This window comes from Molossus molossus, unplaced genomic scaffold, assembly GCF_014108415.1.
Source record: "Molossus molossus isolate mMolMol1 unplaced genomic scaffold, mMolMol1.p scaffold_m16_p_9, whole genome shotgun sequence".
In the NCBI taxonomy this organism is placed as follows: domain Eukaryota; kingdom Metazoa; phylum Chordata; class Mammalia; order Chiroptera; family Molossidae; genus Molossus; species Molossus molossus.
The window spans coordinates 92,941,042-92,959,258 of record NW_023425403.1 but is presented as its reverse complement, the minus strand read 5'-3'; the positions used below and the strand labels follow the sequence as shown (position 1 = coordinate 92,959,258).

The 18,217-nt window shown below is 33.8% G+C and overlaps 2 protein-coding genes across 13 annotated transcripts in view; one reads left to right on the top strand and one right to left on the bottom strand.

The window, feature by feature from the left end:
• Positions 1–18,217, bottom strand: part of RB1 (RB transcriptional corepressor 1) — a 191,783-nt gene that overhangs the window by 61,209 nt on the left and 112,357 nt on the right. The gene's annotated exons all lie outside the window — the stretch shown is intronic.
• LPAR6 (lysophosphatidic acid receptor 6) lies at positions 4,696–6,367 on the top strand. The gene has a single exon (XM_036249870.1). It carries the CDS (start codon positions 5,226–5,228, stop codon positions 6,258–6,260), a length of 1,035 nt encoding a protein of 344 aa, XP_036105763.1. The 5' UTR covers positions 4,696–5,225; the 3' UTR covers positions 6,261–6,367.

The window sequence follows — 18,217 nt, the reverse complement described above, 5'->3', positions numbered from 1 at the left end:
GCCAGAAACTTAGAAAAATCAAGTGATTGTACATTGTCTCCAATTCTCTGCCTGTGTTTTTTTCACAAACTTTTATACTTCCCTGTTTTAAATAAAAAATTACAGGTTTAGCCTTGGCCAGTTTGGCTCAGTGGTTAGAGTGTCAGCCTGCGGGCCAGAGTCTCAAGTTCGATTCCTGGTCAAGGGCATGTACCTCAGTTGCAGGTTTGATTCCTGGCCCCGGCCAGGGTCATGCGGGAGGCAGCCAATTGATGTGTCTCTCTCACATCAATGTTTCTCTCTCCCTCCAACTTTCTCTAAAATACTGATGGTAAAGTATCCTCGGGTGAGGAGTAAAAATAATAATTATAGATTTACGTTTTATTATTGCCTATACACACAATTATTTTACTTCATTCACAAAGAATCTGCACTAGCAACTAATGGTCTAGATTTCTTCTACCCACAGAGAAAAACTTTCAAATTTTTCAGCAATTTCTAGATATTTCAAAGAAATCACCTACAGGATTTTTCTAATCTTTATTTCTTCAGAACTGTGGTGTCTTACCTATTTTTAGCCAAGTCTTATTTGACAATCTCATCAATGCCATGGGCCCAATCATTGGGGGAATGTACAATGAGGGTTACAGAGATTTCAAGGTCCTCAAGTCAAGAGCCTTTGCACTACACTATCTTGTCCCAGCATTAAACTAAATTACTATATAATTGGACTACGGCCCTGGCCAGTTTGGCTCAGCGGTTAGAGCGTCAGCCTGCGGTCCAGAGAGACCCGGGTTCGGTTCCCGCTAAGGGCACGTACTTTGGTTGCAGTTTGTCCCCGGCCTTGGTTGGTCGTGCGGGTGGCAGCCACTCGATGTGTCCCTTCACGTCGATGTTTCTCTCTCTCTCTCCCTTCCTCTCCCTCCCTCCCACTCTATCTGTACAAAAAAATGGAAAAAATATCCTCGGGTGAGGATTAAAAAAAAAATAAAATAAAATAAAAATAATTGGACTACATTAATCTACCAATAAATGTTTTCCCAGAACCACACTTTGACATTGACTGCTTTTCCTGAATTGAGGACCAATAAAAAATGGCATGTATACTGCCAGAAGAAAACAATCTATAGTGGTCATTAAATGGTTCATGTGTAAAGAGTCACAATGTATTTCTCAGATAAAGGAAAGAAAAGTTTTTCCACTGACACTCTGGAATGTTTTCTTTCATTAAATTCAAACCACATAACCCATATATTTTCCCTTTTTGTTTTGTGTCAAACGCAATCTAGATTTTTGTAACATCATCTTACACATTGTTTTTCCCACTTTTGTTGGCTTTTATTCTTTTACTAATTTGTTATAAATTTGTGCTTAATGTTTTTTTTTTTTTGCCTTTTGGAAACGTTCATTTTGTTCAAAATAAATACTTTATAGAATAGTGAATATGACTAATGTTTAGAACAGTTTCTCTCACATTTCTCACTTAAATTTTTAACTGTTCTACAATGATTTTTAAACTTTGAAAATTTAGGTATTATTTCATACAATAAAATCCTAAAATCTTACATGTTTAGTTCCATCAGTTTTGACGGTTTCAAAATTATAATGTTTTAAATTCTTTTTGAAAGCAAGAAGGGTATAAATGAATAAGTAGTTAGCTGGTTCGTCCATGAGCTGCTCTGTGACAGTATGGCAGGGGAAAACTGGAAAGGTGGGGCTGGAAATGAAAAGACAAGACATCACAGCAACCACACAAGCAAGAGTGAACGGGGTGAGTTCAGAAGGGCAGTGAGAGAAAGAGAGGGGCCAAGATAAAGCTGATACACTATCAAGGTTAGAAATGACCAGTGTGAAATATCAGAGAAAAAAAGAATGGCTGAGGAGCCCAGTTTATTTATAGTGGGTATTCAATAAACATTTATTCATTCAACAAACATTATTATAAACCTAATTTGAACCAGGCACACAAAAATCAGATTTTTTGCCTCCTCAAAGCCACAGTTATAGCAGAAATTTAGTCAAGAACTCAGAAGTTACCCAAATCCTTAAACTTCTAATGGTTAACTAATAGAATGCTACTGTCTCTCAAGCTGATAAAAATTAGTGAATATGACTAATGTAATGGTATAAATGACTTATACCATTACTGCAGTAACTAAATAAATGACTTATACCATTACTGCAGTAATTAATAAAAGCATCTACTTTACAGGCTAGTTTATAATTTATCTGGTTTTTTGATGTAATTAAAATTTGAAAAGTAATGAGTTACATAATAACATTCACTACATTTCAAATCAGCTGTACCTGTTATTATACTCCCTAAAAACCCCATACAAGAAACAAGCTGATTCAGAATTAACTTTTTCAGAAATGTACTAACCTCACATTAAAATAACAGTTTGGTCTGAATGTATCAAACACAAAGCATCTATTAAATATATTCGAGTCCCTGGATTTATTTAACTTCCCTTATAAATAGCTACTCTATATTTTTCAAATCCTAACCTAAAAAATTTTCAAGGTTTCTCATTTCACTTTGGTCCCTTAATTAAATATCTCAAAAAATCCAGCTTTCAATAATTTTTCTTCCCTGTTGAAAAAAAAACAGCCTTTCTGCTATTGATCTTCCTCAGTAGAGATAACTTTTAACAAAATTTAGGCTTACTGATATGATTCATTCATTAGCAAACACATAAGTATCTACGATGGGTCAGGCATTGTGTAAAAGTTAGCTGATAGTAACAAAAAGCTTAATTTAACAAATAGTAATCTATACATGTTTAAGCACCAATAACTCACACATGAGAAAAACTAAAAATGAATAAGTGAATAAGAAGTCAGGTGAATAACAATATTAATATGTGGAAGAAGTCTAATGAAGAATTAATTCACTTTAATTCTTTGAGAAAATGCCATATTCAAAATGAAAGTGTAAGTAAACAAGGTCAGGGTGTATAAATGCTTAAATTTCATTATTTAATAATGACTAACAAGGAGATTATGAATTTGAATGTAGATTACTAAGAAACTATACAAAAAATTTTTCTTTTGAAAATACAAGCTTATTAACTCCTTTTTTCTCATTACTCTTTACTCAAAGTATCCTGCTTCTATATGAACACACACACTACCATTTTTCCATACCAATGCCATACAAAGAAGTTCAGTCCTTTAAAGTTTTAAGTTTATTGATTATAATAGTCATATTTTTGTTTTACTTTATTATAGATTAATTTCTCAGTAAAAACAAAACAGATTACAATTCAAGAGGGATTCATCAACAAACAACAAAAGTCACTGAGTGTAGCTCAAATTAAAAAGGTACAAAATCAGCATAAAATATGTTACGGCAATGTATTATTTTTATTTTTTTCACATACTATTTTCAAATTAGCTAACTAATTTAAAAAGGAAAATAAATTGCTCTTAAATTCCCTCTACTTCCTTAATTGATATCAAAAGAAGAGTTTAATCCTCAATGGAACCAAACTATAAAATAACATCAGCAAAACATAGCTGGATCTAGCCTTTTCTGAAAAATATAACTTAAAATAAGAAAAACACGTGTGTGTCCAGAGGTTGTGGTATCTTCAGTCTTGAGGAAATAACATCTACATTCAACTATCCCCATCACACACATACTTTCTTCTTCCAATTTCTTTGGGCTTTAAAAAAATAAGTCTACTTTAAATATAAGTATATAGAGAAATCCCTCATAGCAGTTTTGCATAAAGACAAATTTGAACCATATTCCAAAATATAGTTAATGTCATATTAAGAGGGTAAGGGGAGGGCTGGCTGAAAGAAAACAAAATTTGTTTGAAAAGATGCAATTTAATTCTATGCATAAGATTAAAACCACACAAAACAAACATTTTAAAATTTATTCTTTAGTGAACGTAGTAATTTAAAAATAGAATGTGCTCTCGAATATTAATTCAGTTTCATGGAAAAGAGCAAAGAATGTTAAAAATTGTTTATCAAAAACTAAAGACATCCGGGATTGGAGCCATTCACAATCATACCAATTAAATTAAATTAAGTCTTGAGGAACAATTATGGAAAACAGAATCCAAGAGTGGCAAAACTAGTGTTGGGCTCTCAATCAAATCCTTGATACACCTGAAGATTATGCTCTCTTTCAGTCATTAGTTTTTTTAAATGCTGTATTAAGATATCACTAACAATTTCAATTTAGCAATATATACTCATACATTTTATTTCTAAAACCAAAAAAAGTCATATCCTAAATACAAAAGCAAACAAGTAAGAGAAACAGGCTTAACACTGATTTTTTCCCTTTCAATTATTACTACCAGAAGAATAAAAGGAAAGAAAAGAAAGAAAACTTCCTTAGAGGTAGCATTTCTACATAAAAAGAGTTAATGGCCAGATGAGTGACCATTTGCAAGCCTCCTAGGTATATCTTCAGCAGACACATTATCAGATTCAAGAACTGCAAACAAACTGGGCGGAAACCTTTCTTTGTCCAAGCCCAGCCTCTTCTTCCTGTGATGTCATATTACAAATCTAGCAAGCCTTGATTTTTTACTTCAGAGAAAGTCCATCACACAATCCTGCTGGCAATGGAGGAAAAGGCCTCGTTCAGCAAGAGCTAACACGCTTAGGAATTTATTTCGGAACATTTAAAAGCCTCCTCTGCTTACCACCATCTGGAATCCACTACCGGAATAACGAAAAGGAAAACTTCATTTAAAAAAAGCAAGAAGTAAATGAGACCAAATTGGGAATGTTTAAGTCTCTGAAAGTCTGCAATGAAAAGCAAAATAAAATCGCTACCTTTTGCTTAAACATTCTGGAGCACAAAGAAACTTTAATTTTGGAATTATCATCCTGATCACTGAAATTACAACTTTACCAAGTAGATTTATTCTGTCTCAGAACACGGCGTTTCTTTACAATTTATAACCCAATGGATTGGCTTCACTGACTACATTTTTTAAAGGTTGCTCGTCGCCTAACAAGCCCTGGATTCAAAGATTTTCTGGAGGCTAGAAAATGAGACTATTCTCCTGTTGAAGAACCAAGTACAAACTTTACAGCAACAAATTTCATGTTTCTTTTGGAGATTCTGGAGAAAAAGGAAATATTTATAAAACCACCCAAAGATCCAAAGGATTTGCAAATACACTGGGGGTTTTAAACTGGTCAAAATCTGAATATCAAAGGAGCCTGCTGCTGACCAAAGGACTTCAATACAGTAAGCTGACCGTGCCTTTATAATGGTAAGCAATAACAGCTCCCAATGCTCCTATGATGACTCCTTTAAGTACACTTTGTATGGGTGCATGTTTAGTATGGTGTTTGTGCTTGGGTTAATAGCCAACTGTGTTGCCATATATATTTTCATCTGCACCCTCAAAGTGCGAAATGAAACTACAACGTACATGATCAATTTAGCAATGTCAGACTTGCTTTTCGTTTTTACTCTACCCTTCAGGATTTTTTACTTTGCAACACGAAATTGGCCATTTGGAGATTTACTTTGTAAAATTTCAGTGATGCTGTTTTATACCAACATGTATGGAAGCATTCTGTTCTTAACCTGCATTAGTGTAGATCGATTCCTGGCAATTGTCTACCCATTTAAGTCAAAGACTCTAAGAACCAAACGAAATGCAAAAATCGTTTGCATTGCTGTGTGGTTAACTGTGATGGGAGGAAGTGCACCAGCAGTTTTCTTTCAGTCTACAAACTCTCGGGGTAATAGTACCTCAGAAGCCTGCTTTGAAAATTTTCCAGAAGCCACATGGAAAACCTACCTTTCAAGGATTGTAATTTTCATTGAAATAGTGGGATTTTTTATTCCTCTTATTTTAAATGTAACTTGTTCTAGTATGGTGCTAAGAACTTTAAATAAACCTGTTACATTAAGTAGAAGCAAAATAAACAAAACTAAAGTTTTAAGAATGATTTTTGTACATTTGGTAATATTTTGTTTCTGTTTTGTGCCTTATAATATCAACCTTATTTTATATTCTCTTATGAGAACACAGACATTTGTTAACTGCTCAGCAGTGGCAGCAGTAAGGACCATGTACCCAATCACTCTCTGCATTGCTGTTTCAAACTGTTGCTTTGACCCAATAGTTTACTACTTCACATCAGACACAATTCAGAATTCAATAAAAATGAAAAACTGGTCTTCTCGGAGAAATGACTCCAGATTCTCTGAAGTTCAAGGCACAGAGAACTTTATTCAACATAACCTACAGACCTTAAAAACTAAGATATTTGACAATGAATCTACAATATAAGCTGCCTGAAATAAAGCCCCTGGAACTTCTCTGGAACAGAGCCCACAAGTTCCTTCAACTGTGAAAAGTTTTCTTGAAAAAGTTTTTCTCCACCTCGAAAAGAAAATAAGCATGTGGACATTTTAAAGTTTTTAGTATTAAAAAAAAAGTTGTATTCAATGTGTTAAGCATTCAAATGTATTCTATTCCTGTATATACGCCAATTTATTTTTCTTAGCCATTTTGATTTGTACCTTCCTCTTCATTAAAAAATCCCCTTAAAAAGTTGTTCAAAGTCTAAAAGTGATTATGACTTAAATCATGTGGTGACCATCTGTACTGTCTTTGAAATTCTTAGCAATTTTATACTAAGTGATGTACAAATATTAAACGTTTTAAATAATGTTTTTATTCATCATATATCTAATTTCTGTTTCATTTGAATTGAAACTACTAATCATGTTTCCTATACTATAATAACATAAATGATATTAGAGAGTAATTTGAAATAATCAATAAGCGTTTTTGGAGTATTTTTCAAAAAGTAGCTAAAAATGTCTTCTGTAGAAAAACGGCATACTGACACTATTTGAGGATCTTGAGCAGTTACACTTAAAGAAAATATTAAGGATTTTGTATTTACATGTAATTCATAAAAAGCACATGCTATATAACTAAAGTACAGCATGCTTTAAAATTACTATTTGACCCATCTTCTGACTTTCACAGCACCCAATTTCAAAATGATATATGCCACAAAAATTAAGAAAAAACTAAATGTTATTTTGCTATATGTTCAAAAAATAAAATACCACTAAAAAAACATTTTAAAGGTATATTTATGTCACACTAAATAACTTGTATTTAGGTTAGAGAAACACCATAAATAGTGAGAATAAAACACAATACTTGGCACTTGTAATCAATGTATGTATTACTTCCCTTCCATCTTTTGTTCATTTAAAACCAAATAATGAATAGCTGGAAATATTTCAAGTTGTCAAAATGTTACTGTATTTCAAAATAATTTATAAAGTGATATAGGTCCTTACATAAAAAGCAGCAAAACTACAGGGCCAAATAACTAAATACAACTACATTCATTTCACTAAATATAAAAAAGGCATTGCTTTGAGTTATAATTTAGATATGATGTACCAACTACACTGAAACTTTTTCCTTTTCCAACATATCTTTATTTTCAAATTCAAGCAGTTCCCCAAAGTTAACTTAAAAAATGTTTTTCATTTGAAAAAAAAAGATATATAATTAATTTCAATTCAGTATTCAATCTATCTGCTTTTTACATCTTACTATTTCAAGAATACAATTTTGGACAAATCCTCTTAAGATTTAAATTTGATTTTTGCTCTTCTCTGGGTTTGTGATGCAATGGTTTCAGAAGAATCATAGTCATTTGTTAGAGAAGTAAACCCATTTTCAATAAAATAATAGTGGGGAACCACGGTTTCCTTTAAATAACTCTAAAGGAAGATAAATCCTTAAAAAAAATAAAAACTAGTGAAGAAATTAAGCATGGTCTTTTATATACAAAAAGAAGTATATATGCTGTAAACATGTTTTCTTTAATTGACTCCAAAGTACTTTTAGCTGATATCACCCTTTGGAAAACAAATACATTTAGCATTCTAAACATACAGAATGGGGCAAAAGTAGGTTTACAGTTGTGAGTAGGCAAAACACAGTTTATTCTTGTATGATTATTATTTTTATCTTCACTTGAGGACATTTTTGCATTTATCTTGAGATAGAGCGGGAGGGAGAGAGGAAAGAAGAGAGAGACAAACATTGACGTGAGAGAGAGACACTGAGTGGTCACCACCCACACAACCCCAACCAGGGCGGTGGCCAAACTGCAACCAAGGTACATGCCTTTAGTGGGAACTGAACATGGGCCTCTCTGGTCCGCAGGCCGACACTCCAACCCCTGAGCCAAACCGGCCAGGGCTATTCTTGTATTATTAATTATTGGATTATTTTTCATAGAAACAACTGTAAACCTAGTTTTACCCCATCCTGTATGTTTTTGAGTTGAAAAGCAAGTAACAACTTACTGATGTGGAGGAAAGGGGTGGCAGTTTGTTGAAATATTCCTCAGAGCCTTCCCTGGGCTACAGATTTGTGAGCAAGATAGCAAGATCTCAAAGCATACAAAATTTAAAATGCAAGCAAATTAGCCATGGCCAGGTGGCTGTGTTGGTTTCAGTATTGTCCCGTACACCAAAAGGTAGCAGGTTCCATCCCCAGTCGGGGCATGTAGAGGAGGCAGCTGATAGATGTTTCTCTCTCCCTCTTTCTCTCAGTGAAAATGTGTCCTCGGGTGAGGATTAAAATAATATATATACAAACGAAACAGTCATCAGATAGTTTATCACTGCACTCATTGGTGAAATTTTTGTTGCCCCCTTGTCAACAGGAAGACAAATAAAAAAGTTTTATAAGATTCTTCACAAAGAAATATAGAACATTATCAAATATTAGTTTTCACATTTAGAACTTCAAGTCCTGGGTAAATCTTACCTACAGGGACAGAAGAAGTACTAAAGTTATTTCCTTTGTTAGAGCTGCACTTTAAGGTAAATTATAAAATTATATATTCCTAGACTTTTCTCTTTCTCCTTTACCCAGAAAAATCTATATTAATAAAACTCTGAAAAGTTTACTTTTTGTTACCTTAAAGTAACAGTACCAAGACTTCTTCCAAAAAAATGGTGGCCACTGTTTTCAACATCTTTTTTTTTTTTTTAAATCCTTAACCAAGGATTTTTTTCTATTTATTTTCAGACAGAGTGAGAGGGAGGAGAGAGAGAGAAAAAAAATACCAGTGTGAGAGAGAAACATCAATTGGTTGCCTCCTGCACAACTCCAGAATCAAACCCATGACTCTTTGGTCTGCAGGCTGATGCTCTAACTGCTGAGCCAAACCGGCTGGGGCTGTTTTTAACATCTTTATAAAAGATGATTTAATCTTTCTTTTTATATTAACTCTCTTCAGAGGAACAGAGTTAAGATGAGAACATTTCTGAAGTGTGAAAAATAGCTTTCCTAATGATTGGTTCTGAACTTAGAAATTATCTTTTCTGAGAAAATACCAAGTAACTAGTTTACCAAAAGAATGTATGAAAATATATGCATTGTACATAATACATCCACAGAAAATTTAAAGAAACTTAAGATACTATTTTATCAAGGAGTTCTGACTTTATATTCTACACTCAAAATACTAAAAGCAAATTAGAGGTATAAATCCTAATTATAGATATTGGTATTTTAAACAATTAGTCACTCAGTTGAGGAATAGAAAATACAAAATAGAACATCAGCAATCTTCATCTCCCCAACTGAGAAACATTTAATTTATGAATGGTGTGGAACTAGCAAGAGAGTGAAGCAATAGCTTTTTGGTCCTGCAATTCGGACCCCTGATGAACCAGGTACCTGGTCTTTTGTCAATATATTAAGTTATTATTGCCTGGCAGAACCTTTACTACCTCCTAACATCCAAACTACTTTAGTACCTGCATGTCAATCCAACCTGATGTCACAAATGAAGGAAGATGTGACCTAGTGCTTTTTTTAGTTGTGAAAAAAATTTTATATAGAAAATTTTATAAACAGTGTTCACTAGTAGATGAAGGTAGTCCTAAGGTAAATTGTTTTTAAAAAGCTCTTTTGGCTGGCCTGGAAACCAAATTTATCAATTTATATCATAGCTTCTAAGAAACAAATTCCAAATTAAAAAGGACTAGTGGACAAAATTAAGGTCACAGAATATATTTAAATCAATATGAATATTTAATTATCCACAATATTTAATTAGCAAAACTTTCCAGAGATCAATATATACATAATCCTAAAACCACTAATTCTCAAATATCTATTTTACCTCTTTTTTCATCTTTCTTTTTTTACCTGATGTCTGCTATGCATTTCTAACAGTCAATTTTATAAAAGTACAAAGAATATCATTTAAATAGGGCAATAGAGCAGGATAGTAAAAGAATACAAAATTAACTTCAAGAAAACTTCTCTACCAAGCCTTTCCCTTTCTTCCCTCTCTCAAAAAAATTTACTCCAATAACTGCTCTCTCATCACTTTGTGCAATGGCAATGGCAAAAACAGAAACCAAAAGATAGGATCCCAGAAGCAGAAACAATTAACGAATTTAATAATTAGTTTTCAAACTCAAAACCTTCTTTACGTATATAGATTCAATCAAGTAATTTTTGAAAACAATTAAAAGTTTAAGTTAATATTATGAATGAAAAACAAATACGTATTATATACTTATAGTCAAGTTACAATTAATACCTACAGGGTGAATGTTCTGAATTCTGTTATCTTCCTATCAAAATGGCTTCTAGTAAATTTAAGATTTAGAAGTAAAAGACCCTAGAAGTCATCTGAAACAACTACCTCACCTTACTTAGGTTGAGGAAACTGAAGAACTAAAAGGGTATGTAACATGCATATGGTCACATAACAAGTTAAAGTAGAGCCAAGATAAGAACGTGGTTGTGTGTGTGTGTGTGTGTTTTGTCATGTCTATTTCTTTAAGGTGGCAAGCAAAGTAGCATATGCAAAGGCCCCATGAGAGAGAACTTGGCATACTGAAAGGATTAAAACAAGGCCAAAGTGGCTGGAGATGTAGGGCTGAGATCACACATATACCTACAGGCCATGATAAGCCATGTTAAGATCTGAGGAGTAGTGGAAAGTCCTGTTTCAAGTAAAAGGAGAGACATAATCAGGTTTAAAATTTTAAAACGTTCCCTCTGATTACAAGGTAGAGATGCATCTGTCTTCAGTAAAAAGGTAAAAAGAATCACAATAAGAGCTATATTTACTGAATTTAAATTTAGAGAGCTGTTCTAATCTTTATTTTGATTATGTCTTTTTTCCCTTGTAAAATGGCCTTTCTTTTTTGAAATGATGGTGATGACAGATGGAAGGGATTTCTAAAAAATATTTTTTTACTAATTTTTGGAGAGAAGGAGAGAGAAACATCAATCAGCTGCCTCCTGCAAGGCCCCTACTGAGGATTGAGCCCATAACGAGGCATGTGCCCTGACTGGAAATGAACCTGCAACCTTTTGGTGAATGGGATGACGCCCAATCAACTGAGCCATACCAGCCAGGGCTGGGAAGGATGTTTTAATGTCATTACTTGGCACAATTAAGTTAGTAACCCTTGTGGACAAACTAGTTCATTCATACTGCTGGTGGTAATACAAAGTGATACAATCCACCCTGGCCTGCATAGCTCAATGTTTAGAGCAAGCCTGAGCACCAAAGGGTTGTGGCTTCGATTCCCGGTCACCAGCACATACCTGGGTTGCAGGTTCAATCCTCAGTCTCAGTCGGAGCATGTGCAGGAGGCAACCAATTGATATGTGTCTCTCACATAGATATTTCTCTCTCCTCTCTCCCCTCCTTCCCTCTCCTTTCCCCTCTCTAAATATCACTGGGAAAAATATCCTCAGGTGAGGATTTACAACAACAAAAATGATACAATCCTTATGGCAGGGAATTTGGCAATCTCTCTCTCTCTCTCTCTCTCTCTCTCTCTCTCTCTCTCTCACACACACACACACACACACACACATACACACACACACACACACAATTTACCCTTTAACCCAGCATTCTCACTTCTTGGTATTTACCCTGAACACACACTTTCAGTAATATAAAAATACTGTACAAGGTGCAGCATTATTTGAAATTGTAAATATTGGAAACTACCTAGATGTCTTGTCTAAGCAGAGAATAAATTGTAGCACATATACCCGTTGTAATTCTATGTGGCTATAATAAAGAATGACAAAGATCTCTAAGAACTGATACCAAGAAAATGTTGTTAAATGAAAAAGCAAAGCATGAAAGAACACACATAGTATGCTACCTTTTGTGTAAGAAAAAGACAAAACAAGACAACACACATACATCTCATTTTTACAAAAAACAAAACATAAAAAAACAATAAACCAGCCCAGCTGGTGTGGCTCAGTGGTGAGCATGGACCCATGGATCCATGGACCAAGCAGTCGCCAGTTCAATTCCTGGTCAGGGCACATGCCGGGTTGGGGACTCGATCCTCAGTGGGGGCCATGCAGGAGGCAGCAGTCAATGTGTCTCTCTCATCGATGTTTCTATCTCTCTTTCCCTCTCCCTTCCTCTCTCTCTAAAAATCAATAATATATATATATTTATAAAAATGTCTGTTATTTACATATATGTATATATGTATATGTATGTGTATATATATATACATATATAAATAAAACAATAAACCAAAAAACAAGGAATAGGGGTGGGAAATGGTATAGAAGGGATACTGAAACTAATAACACTTAACTGAGTGTAAAACTTTGGGGAACATGTTACTGTTGCACATCAGGAATCAGAAAACCTATTCTTCAAGGATCAGATAGTAAATATTTTAGGCCTATAGGATACTCCATCCTATTGCAACTTCCAAGTTCTGCATTGCAGTACCAAAGCAGCCATAGATAATATATACCAATGAGTGTGACTATGTTCCAATAAAACTACTTATAAAAACAGATGGTTGGCCTGTGGGCTGTATGTGCCACCTCCTATCTTACATAAAGAACAAGGATAAGAAATTTAAAAATTAAACCCTAGAAGTACATCTTTATTAGATCCTGGCACATAATAGTTCTCAATAATTATCTGTTGAATGAACCTTAAAGTTCTTTTGAAAGATGGACATGAGTTCTAGTCATAGCTTTGCTACAAGGTAATATAACTAGTTAAGTCATTTAACCTTTCTATATTGACCACTTCATTTTTAACTACGGGTTTTGAACTAGATATTATGAAAGATCCATGCCATGCCACATATCCTGTTTCTCATTCTTGTCAGTTATAATTTTATCCATTCCTTCCTTTAGTAACCACTTTTACCATGTTATATTGAGACTCCTGTAATCACTCTCCCACCCGGCACACTTCCTACTTCCCTTTAAACCCATCCAAGACAGCTCAACTAGATTCACCTATTAAATCACCTTATACTGATTAATGTCCAATTTTAAAAGCTGTCAGATTTTTCACTGACTAAAGGAAAAAGTCCAGTTTCAAAGTTAAAGTTCACCAAAATCTGACTCTGACCTACCCAATATTTTATTTTCTCTTGTCTCCCAAACAAGGTACCTCTGCTCTAGGTTGGTCTATTACTTCTCCTGTGTTCACAACTCTCACTTTCTTGACTCTAGACATTTAGGCACATGACACATTACTCGCCCCTCTCCCTACCACAGTCTGTCAACAAAACTCACTCTACTCCTCTTCCCTTATTATCCTATAAGGTCCAGTTCAACTCCTAAATAAAACCTTTGATAACACTTATTGTCTGTATTATTTATTTTGTATTTCTTTACTGCTTTTAATTTATTTTTTACATGGGTTATATTTTTATCTTCCTAACTAGATGCCTTAAGCTCCTTGAAGAAAGGGATTATGTTTTGCACTTCTTTGTATTCTCTAGCATCTAACATATAGGATTGAAATAGAAGGCATGAAGACTGGAAGGAAGGTATTTAGAGCTAAAAGCAAATTATATATTATTTTCCTGCAAGAGAAAGATTAATTAAATAACTACTATCTATTTACTTATACAGTGTCCATTCTGGGTCTTTATCAATGTAGTTCTAACAAATGTCCTATACCTACACACAAACATGTAAAGAAACTAAAGACTGCATTTTGTTTCACCAAACCTATGGTTCATTTAATTCTCCAAAGCCTACGGATAAAAGAAAAATTTTCTTTTACCAATACTCTGATACAAGAATTCAATTCCTGCAGTTATCACCAAGACTCTTATTACTTGATTTATTAATCTTAAACTATATCTGTTGAATCCCCACCATTTGGATGAGGATATACATATAGTTAAAAGAGATTCTTGAAGACATTCTTTATGAACTGACTTCTCATTAGGAACTATTTTCTAGGCCTGTTGAATCCTAGGATTTTCCCATTTTTTCCTCTTTGTACTCCTATAACTCCCTCACTCATTTTTTTTTTTTTTTTTAGATCCCATGATATCTCCTCTTGGCTTTTTTTTTTTTTTAATTTTGCTGAAGCATGATCTCTAGTCATTTTATTTCAAAAAGGATAGTCAAGAGATAAACTTCCTCAATCCTTGCATACCTGAAAATTGTTTCATTTTACCCTAATGTTTGACAGTGTGGGTCAGATTTAGAATTCTAGATACAAATTGTGATGCTGATCTGGATCTAATTCTGCAAATACCTTACTTCTCTCTGAAAGTTGTTAATTTCATTAACCTTGAAATTCTGTATCCTCTCCAAGATGTATACACATTTATTCATCCTGCTTAGTACTATGGGTCCTTTCCATATGAAATCTCCTGGCTTTCATTAGCTTTGGAAATTTATTTCCCATTATTTATTTATTTATTTATTTTTATTATTATTTTTTTTTCCTTTCTTGATTTTAGAGAGAGCGGAAATGAGAGGGAAAGAGAAAATCGATGAGAGAGAACAACAATTGGCTGCCTCCTGCATGCCCCCCACTGGGGATCAGGCCCACAATCTGGGCATGTGTCCTGGCCAGGAATCAAACCAGTGACCTCTTGGTGCAAGGGTCGACGCTCAACCACTGAGCCACACCAACTGGACCTGTTATTTTTTTTTTTTTTAGTTATCATTTTCTCTAATCTTTTATTTATTTATTATTTTTTGGTACGTGCCCCTAGTGGGAACCGAACCTGGGACTCTCTGGTCTGCAGGCCGATGCTCCAACCGCTAAGCCAAACTGGCCAGGGCTCTCTGGTCTTTCTTTTAGAGATGAATAAATAGATGTTGAACTGAAGTGTCCCAAAATACCAAAATAAGGGTAATAAACCTAGCAACACAGTAGTTTGTTATATTTCCCTCTTAAGCGGAATTACCTTTCCTAGTTCTCTTTTTTTTTCTCTTTCTTCAAGTATGTGACAGAAGTCTGGATTTATCTTAATTTCTATTCTGCTTCTTTTGCAGCATGAGCAGGAAGCCTTAGCTCTGTGTACATAGACACAAAAGTTGGGGTGGGGCCAGGCATGTATTTGTATAGTAGTTTGTGCACTGCACAAAAGCACAAGGCTTCAGCCTTAACTCTGTACACCAAGCCTAGGGTGCGTGTGTCCAAAGGGGTGTTTTTTTCCTAATTCATTAGTATGAAGGAGACACATTTTCCTAATTCTTATAGGCTAGCAGAGTGATACTGGGGGACTGGCCCAGGTGTTTCATTGGATCAGTAGTTCTCAAATGCATAATAGTTAAAATGTAGGTTCCAGACAAGCAGTATCAGCATCATGTTAGAAATACACATTCTAGGACTCCCCCACCCCCAGAAACTTTAAGGTTGGCCCCCAGAAAGCTGTAATCTGTGTTGTAACAAGGCCTCCAGGCGATTTTGATATATGCTAAAGTTTGAGAGCCACTGGCAGCCAGCACTTAAGAAAACTCTTCTGATTACTGCCCCACTCCCTGTACCTGCTACTTTGGCCTTGGAGACTGTCTTCCACTTCCACTAGAGCCCTTTCCTGTGTGTATTTCAGAGCTGTCGTTTTCTCTACTTTGTTGTATCCATCAATATACTCCTCATTTATTGGATTTTTATTCTAAAAACTGAATCAATTCCTCAGCTTCCCTCCATAGTTTTTCCAATTCAGAATCTCAGTACTAAAATCTTATTAAACTCACTAATAAATAACAGCCTCAATTTTGCTTCAGAACCCCATGTGTTTTTGTTTTGTTTTGTTTTTTCTTTTCTGTCACTTTTCTAGAGTTCGAGGAAGAAACCGAGGTAAAGGTACGTGGTCACTTTGCTTTTCTGAACCAGAAATATTCTCTTTTTTAAAGCAACTGCACATCTAAGTTACATAAGAAAAAGTATATTACATAAACTGTTTTACTGATCTTAATAAATAATATGCATAAGGATTTTTCATCAAAACAAAGCAAATCCTTATATTATGAACTTAACCTTCAAGTTAGTTTTCTCTAAAATATGATAAATTTCTAATTATTTAACCAATTAAAATTTAGCTCATATTTTTAATAGGGCATAAAAACCTATGAATCACTTTATTACAATTGTTTATTTTAAAATAAAGAACTTTTAATTACATGAGTGTAAAACAACATTGAACTAAAATATGCTTTTAAGCAAAAAGGATTTTATGTATAGTACTCGATAAAGCAGGAGCAATTTATTTAAATATAAATAAACACTACTTAAAACAGTGCATTAAAAAATTACACCTTTTGGCCCATATGTAATTTTTGCTTATGACCAAAATAACTGGTTTCAAATTGCTGGACAAAATTGTTATACTTTGTGTTGTGGTCCCAAAAGACTTCTTTGGACTGAAATACATATAATTCAATATAATCTTAGCTACTCAAGGAGGGAAAAAATGGACATGTATTAAAAAATAGAAAAGGACATGTATAAATAGTTTGTCTAGAAGAAATTATAGAGTTGTTCCTAGACAAATAATTACAAAAGTCAGAGATATAATTTTTGCATTATCATGGCAATTTTTACCCATCTTCATCCATCCAGACCATTTATTCTTGATCTGAAACTGAACTTTAGAAAAGTCTGCTTTCAAAAAACCTTATTTAAATATGTGGGTTAGATCCTGGTCTAAAAGTACCTAGTATTAAAAGTGTCCAATGTGCCTATCACAGGGATAATGCAAAAGTTTGTAATTTTCACGAATAAGTTTATATTTTAAAGAGTTTGGCATTGGATTAGGGAACCCTATGTTCATTTTTGTTTATGACTCAATTATAAGTAACAGACAAGTCATTTTACTTCTCCACCTCTCTCATTTTAATATTTAGAAGAAAAAATATCAAAGACAAAACAAATTATAAAAGCCTGCATTACTAAATAAGTAAATGAAAACACTTGTAGACAGTTAAATTATCTTAAAACATGGAAAGAATAAGTATGACCAGATATTAATAAAGATAAAAAAATGACCAGATACTAAACTCAAAAAAAAAAAAATACTTAAAAGACAGCAAGAAAGATTTATGTTTAGTCTTTGAAAAATTCTTGAAGCGTATAATCAAAATCTTAAAAAGAAATTATGCCCTATTTACTGAAGGTAAGAAACACTGAAACTTAGCAAAAATAGAAAAGGTTTTATAAAAAGAAACAAATATAGCTGTTTCCTATTCTACATTTCGTTATCATGTTCTAAATCTAGCACTTACAGGAAGATACCAAAAATACTTTTGATATTTGGTCATTTCTGACAATAGTGGAGAATATTAAGAACCAGTAAGTAAACTGATAAAAACACACAACACTCACATGCATTTTAAAACTAAGTTATGACAGTTCAGAGTTTTAAAAACAAGCCATAAATATTTGTAAAAGATAAATGTTAAAAAGTTGGTTCTATTTCATAAGTAAAGGTAAATGAACTTAGATGATTTAAGAATAATTGCACTAGAGTGACTCTAAAATCTTACTAAACTCATTAATAAATAACAGCCTCAATTTGCTTCAGAAATTCAGAAACTACATTAATCAGAATAGATATCTCATAAGATACTTCTACTCTATGTTTCTTGCACATCCATGTTCCAGAGCCCTTCCTCACTATTACAGTTAGGATATGACCACAAGTGTAGAGACTGAAAATTCTAGGACTATATTCAAGTAATTTTCTAACATCATGATGTAGAACGCCCTCCTAACCACAGCACAAGTGCTTCCCCTCCCACAGACTAAGTACAGAGGATATATCTGAGCTATCTCCCTTCTTGTTCATACTTGAATAATTAATAATTAACAAACACTGACCTGGGGGTAATTACTGCATGCTTCATAACTAAAGCAATATAACAAATTCTAGCTACAATGAAACAGCGAACACTGCTCACATTTAACAATGCTGGAG